General features: G+C 50.4%; 2 protein-coding genes across 4 annotated transcripts in view; one reads left to right on the top strand and one right to left on the bottom strand.

Moving 5' to 3' along the window:
* Positions 1-15,078, top strand: part of DOCK8 (dedicator of cytokinesis 8) — a 1,170,453-nt gene that overhangs the window by 564,798 nt on the left and 590,577 nt on the right. The window lies entirely within an intron of this gene.
* LOC138510242 (angiopoietin-related protein 3-like) overlaps positions 1-15,078 on the bottom strand; it is a 43,793-nt gene that overhangs the window by 6,386 nt on the left and 22,329 nt on the right. The window contains exons 1-2 of one of the 2 annotated variants that reach the window (XM_069625757.1): positions 2,969-4,109; positions 712-822 (exon numbers count right to left, since the gene is read on the bottom strand). In XM_069625757.1, coding sequence (XP_069481858.1) covers positions 712-822; positions 2,969-3,448 — 591 coding nt within the window. In that variant the 5' untranslated portion in view covers positions 3,449-4,109. Of the gene's footprint in view, positions 1-711; positions 823-2,968; positions 4,110-15,078 lie in introns of those variants that run through there. The other variant, XR_011280349.1, reaches the window with a different exon arrangement.

Genomic DNA, 15,078 nt, shown 5'->3' with positions numbered 1-15,078 from the left:
TTGCATTACTAAAGGGCAGGCAGCTTCTATAGAGATACTGTGATATGGCAGCCGCCGTGATTGTACATGGCAGCTGCCATCTCTGATCGCCACCATGTGTACAATTGTACACGCGGTGATCCTAGTACATCTACCCCAGTGTAAAGTGATGATTTTCCATGCCTTAAATCGTATTGTGCAGTCAGTGATCAAAATGCCTTGGAAGGAGTTAGGACCACGGAAGTTGTCATTGCGCCACTCAAAAGTTAGGCTATTTGTTATGTAAAAACATTTCTCTCAATTCTCAACTACATGGTGTACTTTACGGATATCCGTGATATTTTCGAGGAAAAAAAACGAATTGAGAAATAACCACATTTTTTTTACCGAAAAACAAACATTTCTTTTTGCTTATTTTTTACTTTTTTTTATATTGCAAGGGTGGCCCCCTGCGCCCCTCCTCACCCCCTATCCTAACTTATACCCTTACCCCCCCACATATTATGTACCATATATATACCAAAATACATTAGGTCATTTCACGTTTATTTTTTTTGTATTAGGTTATTTGTAAGGATTCGTTATTACACCATGTAACACAATGTAGATAATGCATAAATCCTACTAATAAACATGAATCACCATAAACTGGTCTGTGCAGCCCATGGGGGCACTTGTGGTTCAATGTACTTGGGGACAAGGGAATTTGGGGCGTAGGGAGAAGCCACGTACCTTTTTCACCAGATATTCAAGTGTTGCTTCCTGATCATTCATTTCACCATCCTGGGCCTCCAATTCGGTGAAAAGTTCCTTAATTCTAAGGTTTTGAGACGTCAACATGGTCTGTCCAAAGCAAGAGGTAAAACACATTTGTGAAATGTGCTGGAAAAGTAGAGGTCCTTTAGAAAAGAGCTCATATAGCCAGCGCAGGGAATGGGCGGCAACTCCTGCAAAACATGTCTTGCTGCCCTGTCTCCAGATCTAAGGGCTTGCACACGCTGGCACTACAACAAGCAGGCGGCTTTCAGTAGACTCTGCAGCACTGCCTAGTCTACTGAAAACAGTCTGCTCAAGTGATCAAGCTGCTTTTAGAAGACTCTGCCGCATTGATGAAGCACAGGTTGCTTGTGCATGTAACAACTAGGCTTTATTATAGGAAGTATCTGTCCTGAAGCCACATTATCACCTACATGAGCAACCCACGTTTCCACATACACTGTTGACTCAGCATGAGAAACTGAATACAGAAATAACCAAAGCCTCATATACTTGTTCTAGCTGTCCAGACTGGTATATATGTCTTGCAATATAGAGACTTTTTTTCTTAGGGTGAGTAGTGTGACCAAATAAAACTTTAGAGTCCAACTTCCATTATTCGCTCAAAAGGGTTTCTTACTGAATCACAATAAGACATGTGTCAAATGTTTAATTCTGGACATACGTATGTTCCCATAATGCTCTTTGCTTTTATGCAAATCGTAGGATTGGGTTCTATGAAGAGATACTGTATTGCATGACTTGGCCTGGGACCACGCACCTCAGCCCGCCCACGCATCCCCACAGGGCCACCCCTCCAAGGATGAGAGGATTCCCCCAGTAAATGTTTCCAATTTCCAGCACTGCATATAGCTAAATGTGTGGATTTCCAGAGCCCTCGGGATATTTCTAGAGCATGCCTTTTAATATTCTATCTAATTTCATCATTGTCCCGTCTAACTGGGGACTACCCATGAGTCTGACCTCCACTTCCCCCACAAAAAACGGAATCACGTCTTGCTCCGAGAGGTATTTTTGTCACGTTTGTATAGCTCTGCAAGTAGAGAGGTGGAACTATGAGCTGGGCTTGTGAAGATTCGAAGCTCAGACAGGCTCTAGGTTAAGCACAAACCTCGGCAGCAAGGGCTTAAATCAACAAGCTGTGGGCTAGCAGTGAGATCGGCCTTGTGAGACAAAATGAACAACAATTAAAAGTTAGTTTGGCAAGCTACCTTGTAGTGATGGGATTAAGCTATGCATACTGCAACGAAAAACCAGCAATGACAAAACTAACTGTTTTAGCATTTCTGTAGGTAGTAGGGGAGGCCTTTTCAGGCACTGTCATAATGGTGCTACCTGGCCATCTGTAAATTGATGCGAGTACCTGGGCATACGATGTCACACTCTGCCAAAAGCCTAAAACCATACACAAGCAAAGACTGCTGGCTTTGTCAATGCTGTTTTTAAGAGGACCTCTGGGCAATTAAAAGATCCGAGGAAAGACCCATTGCTTACAAATCAAGTGGTTAAAGGTACACTTGGGTAAGATATTTTGAATAAGCCCGGGAGCTCATTTACAGCTTCAAGTAAGCTATTAACTCTCAGAGGGCTGCCTATAAATAATACTGGGGTTCCCTTTACAGCACAACATTTGATATTACTAAGTAATAGAGCTAGCTTAAAGATATCCCAGGATGATTTGTTTTGGGCGGGGCAGGTTGTGGGCACAAATGGCCATGACAATTAGTGCAGCCGTAAGTGGTCAATGGGTGGGTAAACAAATCAAACACCACCAACAGGCTGTGTATCCCTTCTCGCGCCCCATATACCTCCTCTCTGTACTCCAATGTAATAGTGTTGGCTTCTAGGTGGCATTAAAGTGTCACTAATAGGCAAAACTAAAAATGTTAGGCAAAGGTGAGCAATGCTATATTTTGATGAGTGAAACTGGAGGCTCTTGCTCAATGCTGCCGTACCTTCAGTGGCCATTCACTGAGGAGCTCAGTACTAAATGTGTTACAACAGCATAGACTATCTACGTCTAACGTCTGGTTAACCACTACCACAAAAAAAGCTAACAACCGCAAAATTATGCTTAAAAACGACTACTAGACTAGTTACATACGCGGACGTATGTAATGCTGTTTCCTGCTGCTTGTGGGTTCACGCTGGTGTGGCAGTGCAATTATTCTGAATACAGGGTGTGAATGTGAGTGACTCTGCGGCATCTTACCATGAGGTGTCCTCCTGTCGTGCAGTCAAAGGAACGTTCTAGCCTCTCCTCTAAGGACCGCATTTTGGCGCCAAGAGATGCTTCGTGTCCCGTCACTTGATTGAGCCTAGTCTGGAGCGCCGAGGAGAGCCGTTGTAACTCCTCATCCCTGTGCTCTAGCTGCGCAGCTCGCCGGCTCAGGCTGGCTCTGGTCCTCTCGCAGGCGTCCACCTGCTGCACCAACGTCGACAGGGAGCTGTTCAAACGGTCCAACTGCTGAAAGAAGCCGGCCATTTGCTCCTTGGTTTTATCAGCCTGCTGCTTCAACCCGAGCCCGAGCTGCAGGAGGCTTTGGGACAGCAAGCTGATGTCCAAGCTGGGCGAAGCGCGGAGGCCACTCTCGTCTCCATTGCTGCCATCTGATGCCAGGCTGTTGTGGCTGCACCTCCCGAGAGAACACGCACCAGTAATGAGGAGGACGGGAACCAAAAGGCGGCTCATTATGCTCCCAACTGCGTGTAGGTCTTGCTCTCAAGAACTCCAGCAAATACCAGAAACCGCTTCCAATTTGGGCACCTTGATACGGAGAAGGGTTTAATGTCACCGGGGGAACAATGTGGTAAAAAGAGGACTACCAGAATAGAAGCATTTCTACATACCACGAGTTAACCCTCAGTTTCCCCGTGCACTGCTTGGCAGGTTGTCTCACACGCTGCTTCCTCGGCGAAGTGAGAGCTGTCAGTGCCAGGTACGCATCGAGTTTTCAAGGCAGCAGACGAAATGTTTCACTTGAAAAAAATCGACTGCTCCAAAATAGCTCTGCTCGGCGGATGTAAATGGTGGTATTGTGCATGCTGCCGTTTATTTCATCACAATTGTAACCATATGCACGCACGTTGCTGTGTTACTCTATTATTTGCTACGTTGTTTTCCCGAGTAAAGATTTCCCTTTACAGATTAAGAAGATATTAGAAATGTGCAATTTGTTCACTTTTCATTTTGAGTTTATCAGAAGAAATTAGCAGCTGTCTTTAAAAAAAAATCCAAACTGTGTTTTATGTTGTTTTGTTTTTCACTTCTGCCTGTCAAAAACATTCATCTTTTGCGATAGCGAAGGAGGCTCTGAATGGTTACGGGCTTCACATACACGCGTCGAGCCTGATTGATACTCAAAACCCACTTTTCATACAAGTGAAAGATTAGACAAAAAATGCACACGTGCGTCCTTCATTTTCGCGACAAAAATTGCACGATTCACGAAAAGGCCGACTGGAAAGATGCATCTGGGCAATTAAATTGCATAAAAGAAAGCGTGAAAAATGCGTAAAGTGGGAGGGAAGCATGCACATCAGCTGAATTAGGCATGGAAGTGGGGGTGCGGTGTCATGGAAAACACGCACACATGCGCAAAACACCATATTCACAAGAAGTAAGCAAGTGATTTGCTGAAAAACGCCCATCAGCAGGAGCTGCCATCCCCAACTGGGGCAGGAGGTCCTGAAACGGGAGCAAATCATTTCCTCACAAAAATGACTGCCACATCTTTCTCTAATCATGACACAAAAAACACAGTAGAAAATGGCGGATCCAGTGAGCATCATGCTGCAGTGTCAGCTAGAGTGGGGGATATTGGACTTTATAGAAGGGCCGTGCCAATCTTGGCAGAAGGTGCATTTCTCTTGAGGTACCACGTTCCCCCTCAGACAATACTGGACATGGTCACACAGTGGGAGGGCTCTCTGACTGCACGTACGATGCAAGCAGATGTTATACCATTACTAGTGAAGCTGCTAGAAGCCCTGTATTCCTTTGCTCCTGGCGATATTCAGATAATCAGCAACTCATCTGCCAGATGACACAGAGGGGGTAATTCATGGAATAATTGTGTGCCGAAATTCGTGGCGCAAGCGTGAAAAAGCTAGCGCATGCGCGCGATTCATGGAAAGCCCTGCGCGTGTTTTCCCGGGATGTGCGCCAAATCTGGCCGTGGTGCACAAGGGCGCACGCGTCACTGTGATATCCCGAATACCGTGCGCGACGCGCACAGGGAAAGCGCACAACAAGTAGCGCACACATCAAAAAGTGGGCGGAACACACGGAATTGGGAACACCGCATGAAAATGAGGGCGTAACGTGGGAAGTACCATAGCGAAATACGCGGAACGCCCACACGCTCGCTAATGACACATATTTATGGATTCGAATAGGGAAAACTTGCGCACGCCAAAACAGACGCACAGCTGTAAAAACATCCCCCACACGAAAGCAGGCGGAAGCGCCCCTGCACAGCATTAAAGTGCACGCAAACAACAAACACGTACATACAGCTACAATGAACGTCCCATTTCTCGCAGCAGTGATCGTGGGACACCGCAGGAGGAGGAGATTAGCCAGGCCCCACATTTTTTTGCCCAGAACCAGGTCTATGGCAGCTATAGGTTTCCACCTCATATCATCCTAGACCTGGTCCAGGATTGTGAGTATGACCTCACATCACCCACCTTGTGCTCCCAAGCACTGAGCCCCTTGGAAAATGTGCTCAAAGTACTGCATTTCTTGGCCACTGGGTCATTTCAGCGGACCACTGCCATAGTGGGGGTGAGGGGTGTCTCACAGCCCACGCAGTCACGCTGCCTACACCAGGTGTTGGCAATCATGACTGTGCGACCCTCAGTCCGCAGGCACATATACATGCACAGAACACCCTCAGAAAGGCAGGCCATGATCCAGGACTTTCACAGGGTGGCACACTTCCCCAAAGTGCTCGGTGCACTAGATTGCACCTATGTGGCCCGACGTCCACCTAGGGCCACGGAGAATATCCACTGCAACCGCAAGCACTGGCATTCCATCAACGTGCAGGTTGTATGCGATGCACAGGGGATCATCACCTCTGTCTATGCAAACTATCCTTGGTCCACCCATGACAGTATCATATACAGAATGTCCGCCCTGAGCCGGGACCTGGAAGCTGAGAAGCATGGCGACACATGGCTCATTGGTGAGTACTAATGCCTGTGCCCATGCATGCATGTCACACACAGACAAATACACAAACCAAACTAATGACAACCATTATCACCTCCCCAGGGTACAGTGCCTACCCTCTGAGCACCCACATGATGACGCCAATACGGAACCCCACCACATCACCCCAGGTAAGATACAACGCAGCCCATATTGCAACCTGGGCCATAGTGGAGCGCACATTTGGAGTGCTCAAGTCACACTTCCGCTTCCTTGACCGCTCTGGCGGACAGCTACTCTATGCACCCCCAGTAGTGTGCAGGATCATTGTGGCAACATGTGTCCTGCACAATGTTGCAACATGGCGGGGCGTACCGGTGAACATGTTGGTACCCCCACATCCCCAACCACATGCACAGGCGCTGCGCATGGGAGGAGAAAGGGCATGTGGAGGCCGCCCAACTGAGGCTCCCCTCACCTTTTGTTGCCTCCCAACCATGGCACAGATGTACTAGTACCAAAGGGAGGTGCACACAACAATTGCCCTGGGCAACTTGGGTGAGGGGGGAAAGGTACGTGATGCAAACAGCACCCCTGTGTGCCTGCAAGGCTGCCTTTGGCCCCTTAGGAAAAATGACAGTTCACGCAACGCTCGGGCATCCCAAAAAAACAAGAAAAAGAGATACGCAACCCCTGTACCCCAGGTGCGTGTAAAAAAACACACGCAGTACGCTGGGGCAGCCAAGAACACAAAAAAGGCGTACGTGATCAACACGCGGGCTAGTATGACCAAAAGAAAGGGGTACGCGACAAACAGGGACACCCGCAGTGGGAAAAATAGCATGCGCGACTCGCCATCTGCCTTGCGTGTAGAAGAAGAATGCGTAGGCAACACCCCTACCAAAAGAAGAAGTACGTACTGTAGCCACTGTGAAGTAATCGCGTGTGAACCCCAGCGTCTGGAAAACACATGCACCGCTCTCCACGAAAAGCACGTACAGAGTGATCGAAACCCACGTGGGACCTTTAACCTGTGCCGAGTGAAACGCCCGCACACACGTTACGTCACCTACATGCTTACGCGCTAAGGGCCTTTCCTCGGAATTCACGCAAACGTGCTGTTTTTCACGTGCCAAATCACTCCGTATCAAGCTGGCCACGCGACAATATACGGAAGACCACGCTCCTGCCCAGAAGGCCGAATTACTGCCCCCCAGAGCCTCAAGCAGCCTCCTACAAGCCACCTGTTGCTGCCTGCCTGCCTGCTGCCAACAGTGCCCTGCCATTTGGTGCCTGCACAGCAGCCATCTGCAGGGGTCCAGTTGCTGTGACCACCCCTGCTGGAACAGAAGACTCCCGACTGGTGTTCCATTGCTCCACAGCCCAGCCCCAGGACCCAGTTGCCCACCCACACCTGCCTCTGGGGTTGCCATGTCCGACCCAACACCATCCGGCACCAGTGGCAACCCCCCCAGCACAGAGGCAGAGGGCAGCCAGCTTCAGTGATAATGAAGTTGGCATCCTGGTGGAGCAAGTCCTGGGGCATTATGATGCCCTCTTCACACCATTGCGCGCCGACAAGGAAGGACGGAAGAGGATCTGGAAGGACATAGTGGGTGCCATCAACGCGGAGGGGGTGGCTCCCTGTGACATCCAACATGTCCAGAAGCGCTGGGAGGACTACAAGTCCAGGACCCTCAAGAAGGCATGGTACCTCTTGGACGCAGTGGGGTGCCGGGTCCACCTTACCATCCAGCAGATGAGGGTCCTGGAGCTCATCCACCGTGTGCTTCATCACCAGATCCTCAGGATGCAGGCCCATCTGGAGTCGAACGGTAAGTGCCCATGCATTCCCGTTTTAAAGCGTGCATGTTGCAGTGTGCTGGTAGTTAGCTACATGGCTTTATGTGTGACATGGGTCATGTATGGATCTGTGTGTGCAGGGACATGATGGTGCTGCATGTGAGTCCAGTCAGGCGTGACCCACAAAGATGGTGTATGAGTTTCAATGCATCATGCGGAGTAGCATGCGGAACGCACACATGTATGCATGCCTGTGTCTGTACTTGGACATGTTTGGGGTGTGAGAGATGGGTGCTGCTGTCATGGACATGCATGGTGTACATGTCTGTGTGTCTGAGTAGTGTGTGAGTGACAGGTCAATGCCATGGATGCATGACACATGTCTGTGACGATGTGTCGATTCACTGATACAGCCTAGTTATCCTTGTCTCCACTGTGTCTGGGGGTATACGGGGCCAGATGCATGTCCCTCCGGTGATGTATGTGCATGTGATCAGCGTGTCCCATGATGCATGTGAGTTTCAGCCCACCATTGGATGTTTCTACGGTGCCTTGGACATGGATGCAAATGTTTGTTGCATGTGCCATGGCTGTTCCTGCATGTGTGTTGCCTGCACTGACCCATGTGTTGTGGAGGGACATGATGGAAGTGAAGTTTCACAGTGCCACTCATCTGCAATTGCTTTCTGTCTAGGGGACTACCCTGATACTTGTGTTCAATGTCTCCCTTTACACACCGGTGAGTGAAGAAGAGGGCGGAGACGGCGCTGTGGAGGAAAGCGGCACTCTCCCAGGAAATTCCATCATCCCGGAGCGAGGGTACTGGTGCCGCGTCTGCCACTACGCCTGCAGCGGAAGGGGCAGGTGAGCCCCCACAGGGGCTTGAGATGGCAGAAGACGGTGCAGAGCCATCCAGGTTGGTGCAGAGGAGGAGGAGGCCGCTACAGAGCCGCACATGGGGCCTGGTGGGGGTGGTACCACTGGTGCAAGTGGTGCAGTGCAGGGACAGGAGGCAGCACAGGTCGCCACAAAGGGGCCTGTGCATGTCACTGTCCCTGAAACTGTGACTGCATCACCATGCGCCAGCAGGGATGCCCCATCCCAGGCCCGTCCGCAGGTAGGGGGGAGGTCCACGTCATCTGGCACTCCTCTACCTGCAGACGTGGGGACCTGTGACAGGATTGAGTCCGTCCTGATTTGTGTCGCGTTGCGCACACGTGACATTCGTGATGATGTGCGTGGTTCCTGGGGGGCCCACGCACTTTATCACAAAGAGCTGTGTGGCAACGTGGCCCAGTTGGGCGGGATCATGGTCGGGGGTTTCCTCCATGTGTCGGCCAGTCTTGCGGCCCTCACCTCCTCTGTGCACACTATACGCCAGTCGTTCTCCGTGCTGTCGTCTGGCCCAGATGCCACCAGGGCCCCCTGTGGACCTGCCCCAACCAACGCAGCCAGTCTGGTGGAGATCCTATCCCTGCCACAGTCGGGATTCGGAGGTCCAGCAGGGGTGGCCACCCCACCAACTGGACCCCAGCAGATCGAGGATTTGTCGGCATCATCGGGCAGGTCACGTGCACGACGGCGCCGGGGGATTCCATCAGCCCGGAGCCCGTCGTGGTGGCAGAGGCAGTTGCGTCGGAGGCAGCAGCAGGCTCAGCGTGGGAGGCATCATGGCTCGGGGCCATCAACCCCTCCGGGGCAGGATTCGGCCGAGGGGCAGGAGGACCCCAGACTGGGAGTGTCTTCCGTGTGGCAGCGGTTGGGCCAGTAAATAGATGCGGAGAGGCGGCGGGCAGAGAGGGCACGGCTCAGGATGGTCAGGGCGGAGAACTCCATGCACCGGGCTTTAAAGCGGGCGGCGGGCCTCGAGGACACTCGCAGGGAGTTGAGGGATTCCATGGCTGCATCCCTGCAGACCTCGAGGCCAGGGAACAGGCCAGCCTCCGGAACATCGACGTGGAGTTCGATGATGCCCTGGCGCAGAACATCGCTAAATGAGCCGTGGGACTGGCCCGCTGCCTTTGTAAATAGTTATGTAGGTGTAGGTTTCCTTTCTTATTGATTTTTCTTTGGGGCGCATGGACTATGCCCCGCTTTTTTGTACATAGTTATTTATTAGGTAGGTTTTTGGTTAGGTTTCCTTTGGATTGTTGGGCTCATGGACCCTTGGAAATTCTTTTGTATATAGTTATAGACCTGGATTTTCTTTATTTTTTGACCCATGGTGGAATGCTTTGCTTTTTTTGGAACTTTGGATTTTGTTTTATGGACAGACGTTTTGGAGCCATTTTACTTTGGATTTTATTGATTTGAGCCTTCATTTTTTTTCTTTATTTTTGAACATCCAAACTTGTGGGGGCCTGCTGGCAGGTGCCCTCACTGGGGTGGGGTGGGGGACATGAGTCAGGGCTCCCAAGTGCATGGTGCCATGTGGCCTGCCTGCGGGGCATGGTCAGGGGTGATGGGCTGCCTGCGGGTCATGGTCTGGGGTGATGGGCTGCCTGCGGGGCATGGTCAGGGGTGATGGGCTGCCTATGGGTCATGGCCTGGGGTGATGGGCTTCCTGTGGGTCATGGTCTGGGGTGATGGGCTACCTGTGGGGCATGCCCAGGGGTGTCGGGTGGTCCCCTGTGATGTGGGCTGCCTGCGGGGCTTGGGGGAGGAGGTAGGGGCACACCCGGGAGGGCCCACACTGCCAAATCGTGTGTAAAATACGCGTACCCTGCTCACGCCAGCCCAATCGTGTGTAAAACTCCTCACGCTCCCCCGGAATACACATACCCCGCTCGCGCCAGCCCAATCGCATGTAAAACTCCACGCACTTCCCCGGAATACGCATACCGCGCTCGCGCCAGGCCAATAGCGTGTGAAACTCCACGCGCACCCCAGGAATACGAGTACCCCGCTCGCGTGAGGCCAATCGCGTGTAAAAACTCCAGGCGCACCCCCGGAATACGCATACCGCGCTTGCGCCAGGCCAATAGTGTGTGAAACTCCACGCGCACCCCAGGAATACGAGTACCCTGCTCGCGCAAGGCCAATCGCGTGTAAAAACTCCAGGCGCACCCCCGGAATACGCGTGCCCCGCTCGCACCAGGCCAATCGCGTGTAAAACTCCATGCACACCCCCAGAATATGCACAGGCAGCCCATCCACCCTCCCCATGCCCCGCAGGCAGCCCATCACCCCAGACCATGACCCGCAGGCAGCCCATCCACCCTCCCCATGCCCCGCAGGCAGCCCATCCACCCTGACCATGACCCGCAGGCAGCCCATCCACCCTCTGCATGCCCCACAGGCAGCCCATCCAGGCAGCCCATCCACCCTGACCATGACCCGCAGGCAGCCCATCCACCCTCCCCACGCCCCACAGGCAGCCCATCCACCCTCCGCATGCCCCGCAGGCAGCCCATCACTCCAGACCATGCCCCGCAGGCAGCCCATCCACCCTCCCCATTCCCCGCAGGCAGCCCATCCACCCTGACCATGACCCGCAGGCAGCCCATCCACCCTCCCCATGCCCCACAGGCAGACCACCCCACAGTGGGGACATTTTCCACGCAGTTTGCCTGGCACAGGCGGAGTACGCGTATTCAAGGGGGTGCGCGAGTTGATTGCCACATGCTTTGGCTGCCAAGAGCAGGGTATGCGTATCGAAGGGGGTGCGCGGGGAGATTTTCACACGTTTTGGCTCCCGCGAGTGGGATACCAGCATTCAAGGGGGTGGTGCGAGTATATTTTCACACGTTTTGGCTGCCGTGAGCGGTGTACGTGTAGTTTTTCACGCGGTTACAGTGTAGCGGGCCTGTAAGCTGGTCCAGGGTTAGCGCGGCCCTTTGCGCCGTATTGGGGATTTCTATGGCTTTTCCTTGCGTAAGGGGCGTTCTTGGGGGCGTAACTGGCACTGCGGGATGTTCACTGCGCCACGGCTCAAAATGGCTTGGGAAATCCATGATTACACGGTGCGCCAGAATGCTGTTTAGCGCACACGGCTGGCGCACGCCCCCTCTCTGAGCCAGCCGCGTGCGCTGCTTCTGCACCGAATTCTATGAATTACCCCCATAGTGTAATGTAATGATTTGTAGAGCGCAGACTATGGCATCTATGCTCTAGGGAGGGACACTAGTGAGTTAAAAAACCGTGGGCACTACTTAAAAATGTGTGTTTTTAAGATCTTTTGAAACTGCAGGAATCCAGCTGTCACCTGCAGAGAGAGGGGCAGAGCATTCCAGAGAGTGGGGTCCAGGACTGAAAACTACCGGCTTCCAATCCGAACTTAATGAAAGCGTGGAATTTTCAGCAGCAATTGGGACTCTGAACTCAAACGCTGAGTGGGCTGATAGCGCTCCAATTTAGCTTGAAAATAGGCCACACCCATATTATTAATGACTCGATAAGTAATACATAAAATCTTCAACTCGATTTGAGCATTAACAGGCAGCCAATGAAGCTGCCTCAACAGAGGAGCAGATTGAGTGAGTCTCGGTGCATCTAAGGGCAATCACGCTGCAGAAATTTGGAGGACCTGCGGGCATTGAATTCGGAAAGCCAATTGGCCTAAGTATATCCCATTGCAATAGTCAATCAACCCCGTGATCAACGAGGTGACCACCTTGATCCGAAATTCTGCAGGTAGGAAAGGAAGAACTTTCCGAAGTACTTTAAGTTTGGCAAAACCGGTATTACTGCAGTAATCTGTGCCTCTCTTGATCCTGACGAAAGAAGCTTCACACCCATCTTAACTGAGATACTGGAGGCTGGGCAGAGGCCAAGAGAGTCTGGCCAATTCTCAGCATTTCAGCAGGCTTTCGTTGTTTGAGAACCAATTTCCAGGACTGCGGTCTTCATTCCATTTAACTTAAACCAGTTGTCTGACATCCAGCTTCCAATTGCTGAAAAGACAATCTCTAAGTTTGTATGGTGGCTCTGTTAAGGATGAGGCTTGACAAAACAAAAGTTGTGTGTCATCCGCATCAGTGTAGAAACGGACCCATATTCAGAGATAAAGTCTGCCTGAGGACCTAGATACAGATTAAAAAGCAAAGGCGAAAGGGAGGACCCCTGGGGGACGCCGCAGGAGAGTGTGGAGGGTGCAGAATGGCAGGAGCGGAAGCAATTGATCTGGAAACACTCTGCAAGAATGGACGCAAACCAAGCCAGTGGGATACCTAAAATCCCAGCCCTTTGGCTACAGTCCCTAACCCCCCTAGCAATGCCTCTATCTGAGACCACCAGTTTCCTTAACATTGTGTGTATGAGTAAAACACATATAACACATTGTTAGTACAGCCCTGCATTGTCAATTGTTAACATAACACAGTTTATGACAGAAACAGAGTTCTACCAAACCCAAACAACACACAACATCCCAGAATAAAGGAAAAGGAAGTCTATTTACATGGACACGCCACCCCATGTATTTGTATTCATGCCTCTTACTGCACTTTGTTGGTCCACTGTTGCACCTGCAGGTGTTTGATGCAGTCGTCCTGCATCCATATTCTGAGGGCCAGCACCCTCATCCTGGCCGAAGCTTGAGGTGGTGGTGTGGCTGGATGGTGCAGTCGTGGCTGCAACATATGCCTTGAGGGTGGATGCAATATGGTTCTCCACTCCAGTGGCCTGGCCATGATGAAATGTCATGAGGTTGAAATGTTCCTCAACTTGTGTTGGTGCACATGCCTGCGCGAGTCTATCTCAACTAGCGTGGTCCTCCTTTTCTCGGCCATCTGACCTCTTGTGGCCCTATTGGTTTTCATCACCTCTGCTGTCACTGCCCGTCTGCAGCTTGCCACCTTATTGGCCAGACCTAAAACAACTGGGTCCAGATGTCCACCTGATGGGATTGCATCTAATCCTCACAGTTTAGTGTATTTGATGATTGAACATGATTTGTATGAGCATGTTCAGGATAATATGGCAGCTTGTCTGGGGCCATAGGTATTTAATCTCCCAAGTCGGAGGGAAGTGATTGGTCTTTTGATGAACAACTGTTCAACAGCCATTCGGGCATTGTCCTCTTAACATCATCTGGCACAGCATCACTGTGCTATTAGGACAGCACTGGAATGTCCTCCCCAGTGTCCTTTTTTAAATCACTCGCTCTCAAGTGTTAGGCATGTCCTCGTTTTAGTCTGTGTCCATGCCTTCCTGTTTTGCAGCATCTGTGTTTGTAGGGGATTGAATACTCGCATCCATGTGTGGATTTATGTGTTAGTCAAAGGCATCTCTAAAGGTTCTGTTACTGACATATTCTACCATCACCAAATCCATATGGGGTGCCTACAGGTTTCAGTAAAATAGGAGATGACGGTCACAGGGGCCAGCCCACTGCTTAAATGTCAAACTCTAAATCCTCAGTTTCCACATACACTTCTCTAACACAAACACGCACAACCACATCTCTGCACAGCAGTCCGCACGCACTTCACCACACTGCAACAACAAAACAAATAACACATAGCCATGCACAACAGCACATGGGAATTGTAGCAACCCGAAAATCACATCAAAGCTCAGCGAACGGTGCTAACCGAACTGAGGCTGTCAACAGGACATCACAACTCTTTTTTATTGTATTACAGTCAATATAAATATAACAATTGTGAAGTTTCACAAAATTCTATAATTACAGTACAAAAAAGTAAATACATAAATTCAAACAAATTACATTCTTAAAATATACAAATTTCATCAAAAGGGAAAGAATTTAAGGGGAATTCAAGGGGAAAGAAAGGAACAAAAATAAGATTAAGTAAAAGGAAGACTAATTTCACATAGTTCACCCTTCAATTCATAGGATTACTTTAAGAGGCTGAGCTCACGTAAAAAAAAGTTATCACTGCCCAGGTCCGTAAACTTTCATGAACAGAGCTAAAACGACCCCAAACGGATTGGGTCTCCAACTACCAAACAGTATCCACAAACCCTAGCGATCTTTTCCAATCTATGAAAGCGAGTGCCTGGACATTCAATAGGAACATGTTGTACAGTCTCTACACGTGCATCAGCACACCGTTGGCATATACTGTCACTGTAGATTTCCTTGTGCCTGGAATGAAGAATTTCCCTCGTGGGTAGGATGTTCAAGCAAAGTCTGAGAACATCTTACCGACCTGTAGCATTTGGAAATCGCCCCAAGTAACCTGGCAAAAAACCCAGTGTTTTATCGTGGAGCGAGTGGGAGGGTGTCAATTTTTTATATCTCATTTCTGCGATTGTCTGTATCCAATCCTTTCTTTTTAATCTTTTTTTGACATACATTGGATTATCATACAAATCAGTCATTTCGCAATCACAGGAAATCAGAATTTCCTTTGCATAGGCAGTAAGACCTGTTAGCAACCGATTCCCCTCTTTCA

This window comes from Ambystoma mexicanum, chromosome 6p (assembly GCF_040938575.1).
Source record: "Ambystoma mexicanum isolate Mex_15411 chromosome 6p, UKY_AmexF1_1, whole genome shotgun sequence".
In the NCBI taxonomy this organism is placed as follows: domain Eukaryota; kingdom Metazoa; phylum Chordata; class Amphibia; order Caudata; family Ambystomatidae; genus Ambystoma; species Ambystoma mexicanum.
This window is presented reverse-complemented; position numbering and strand designations above follow the sequence as displayed.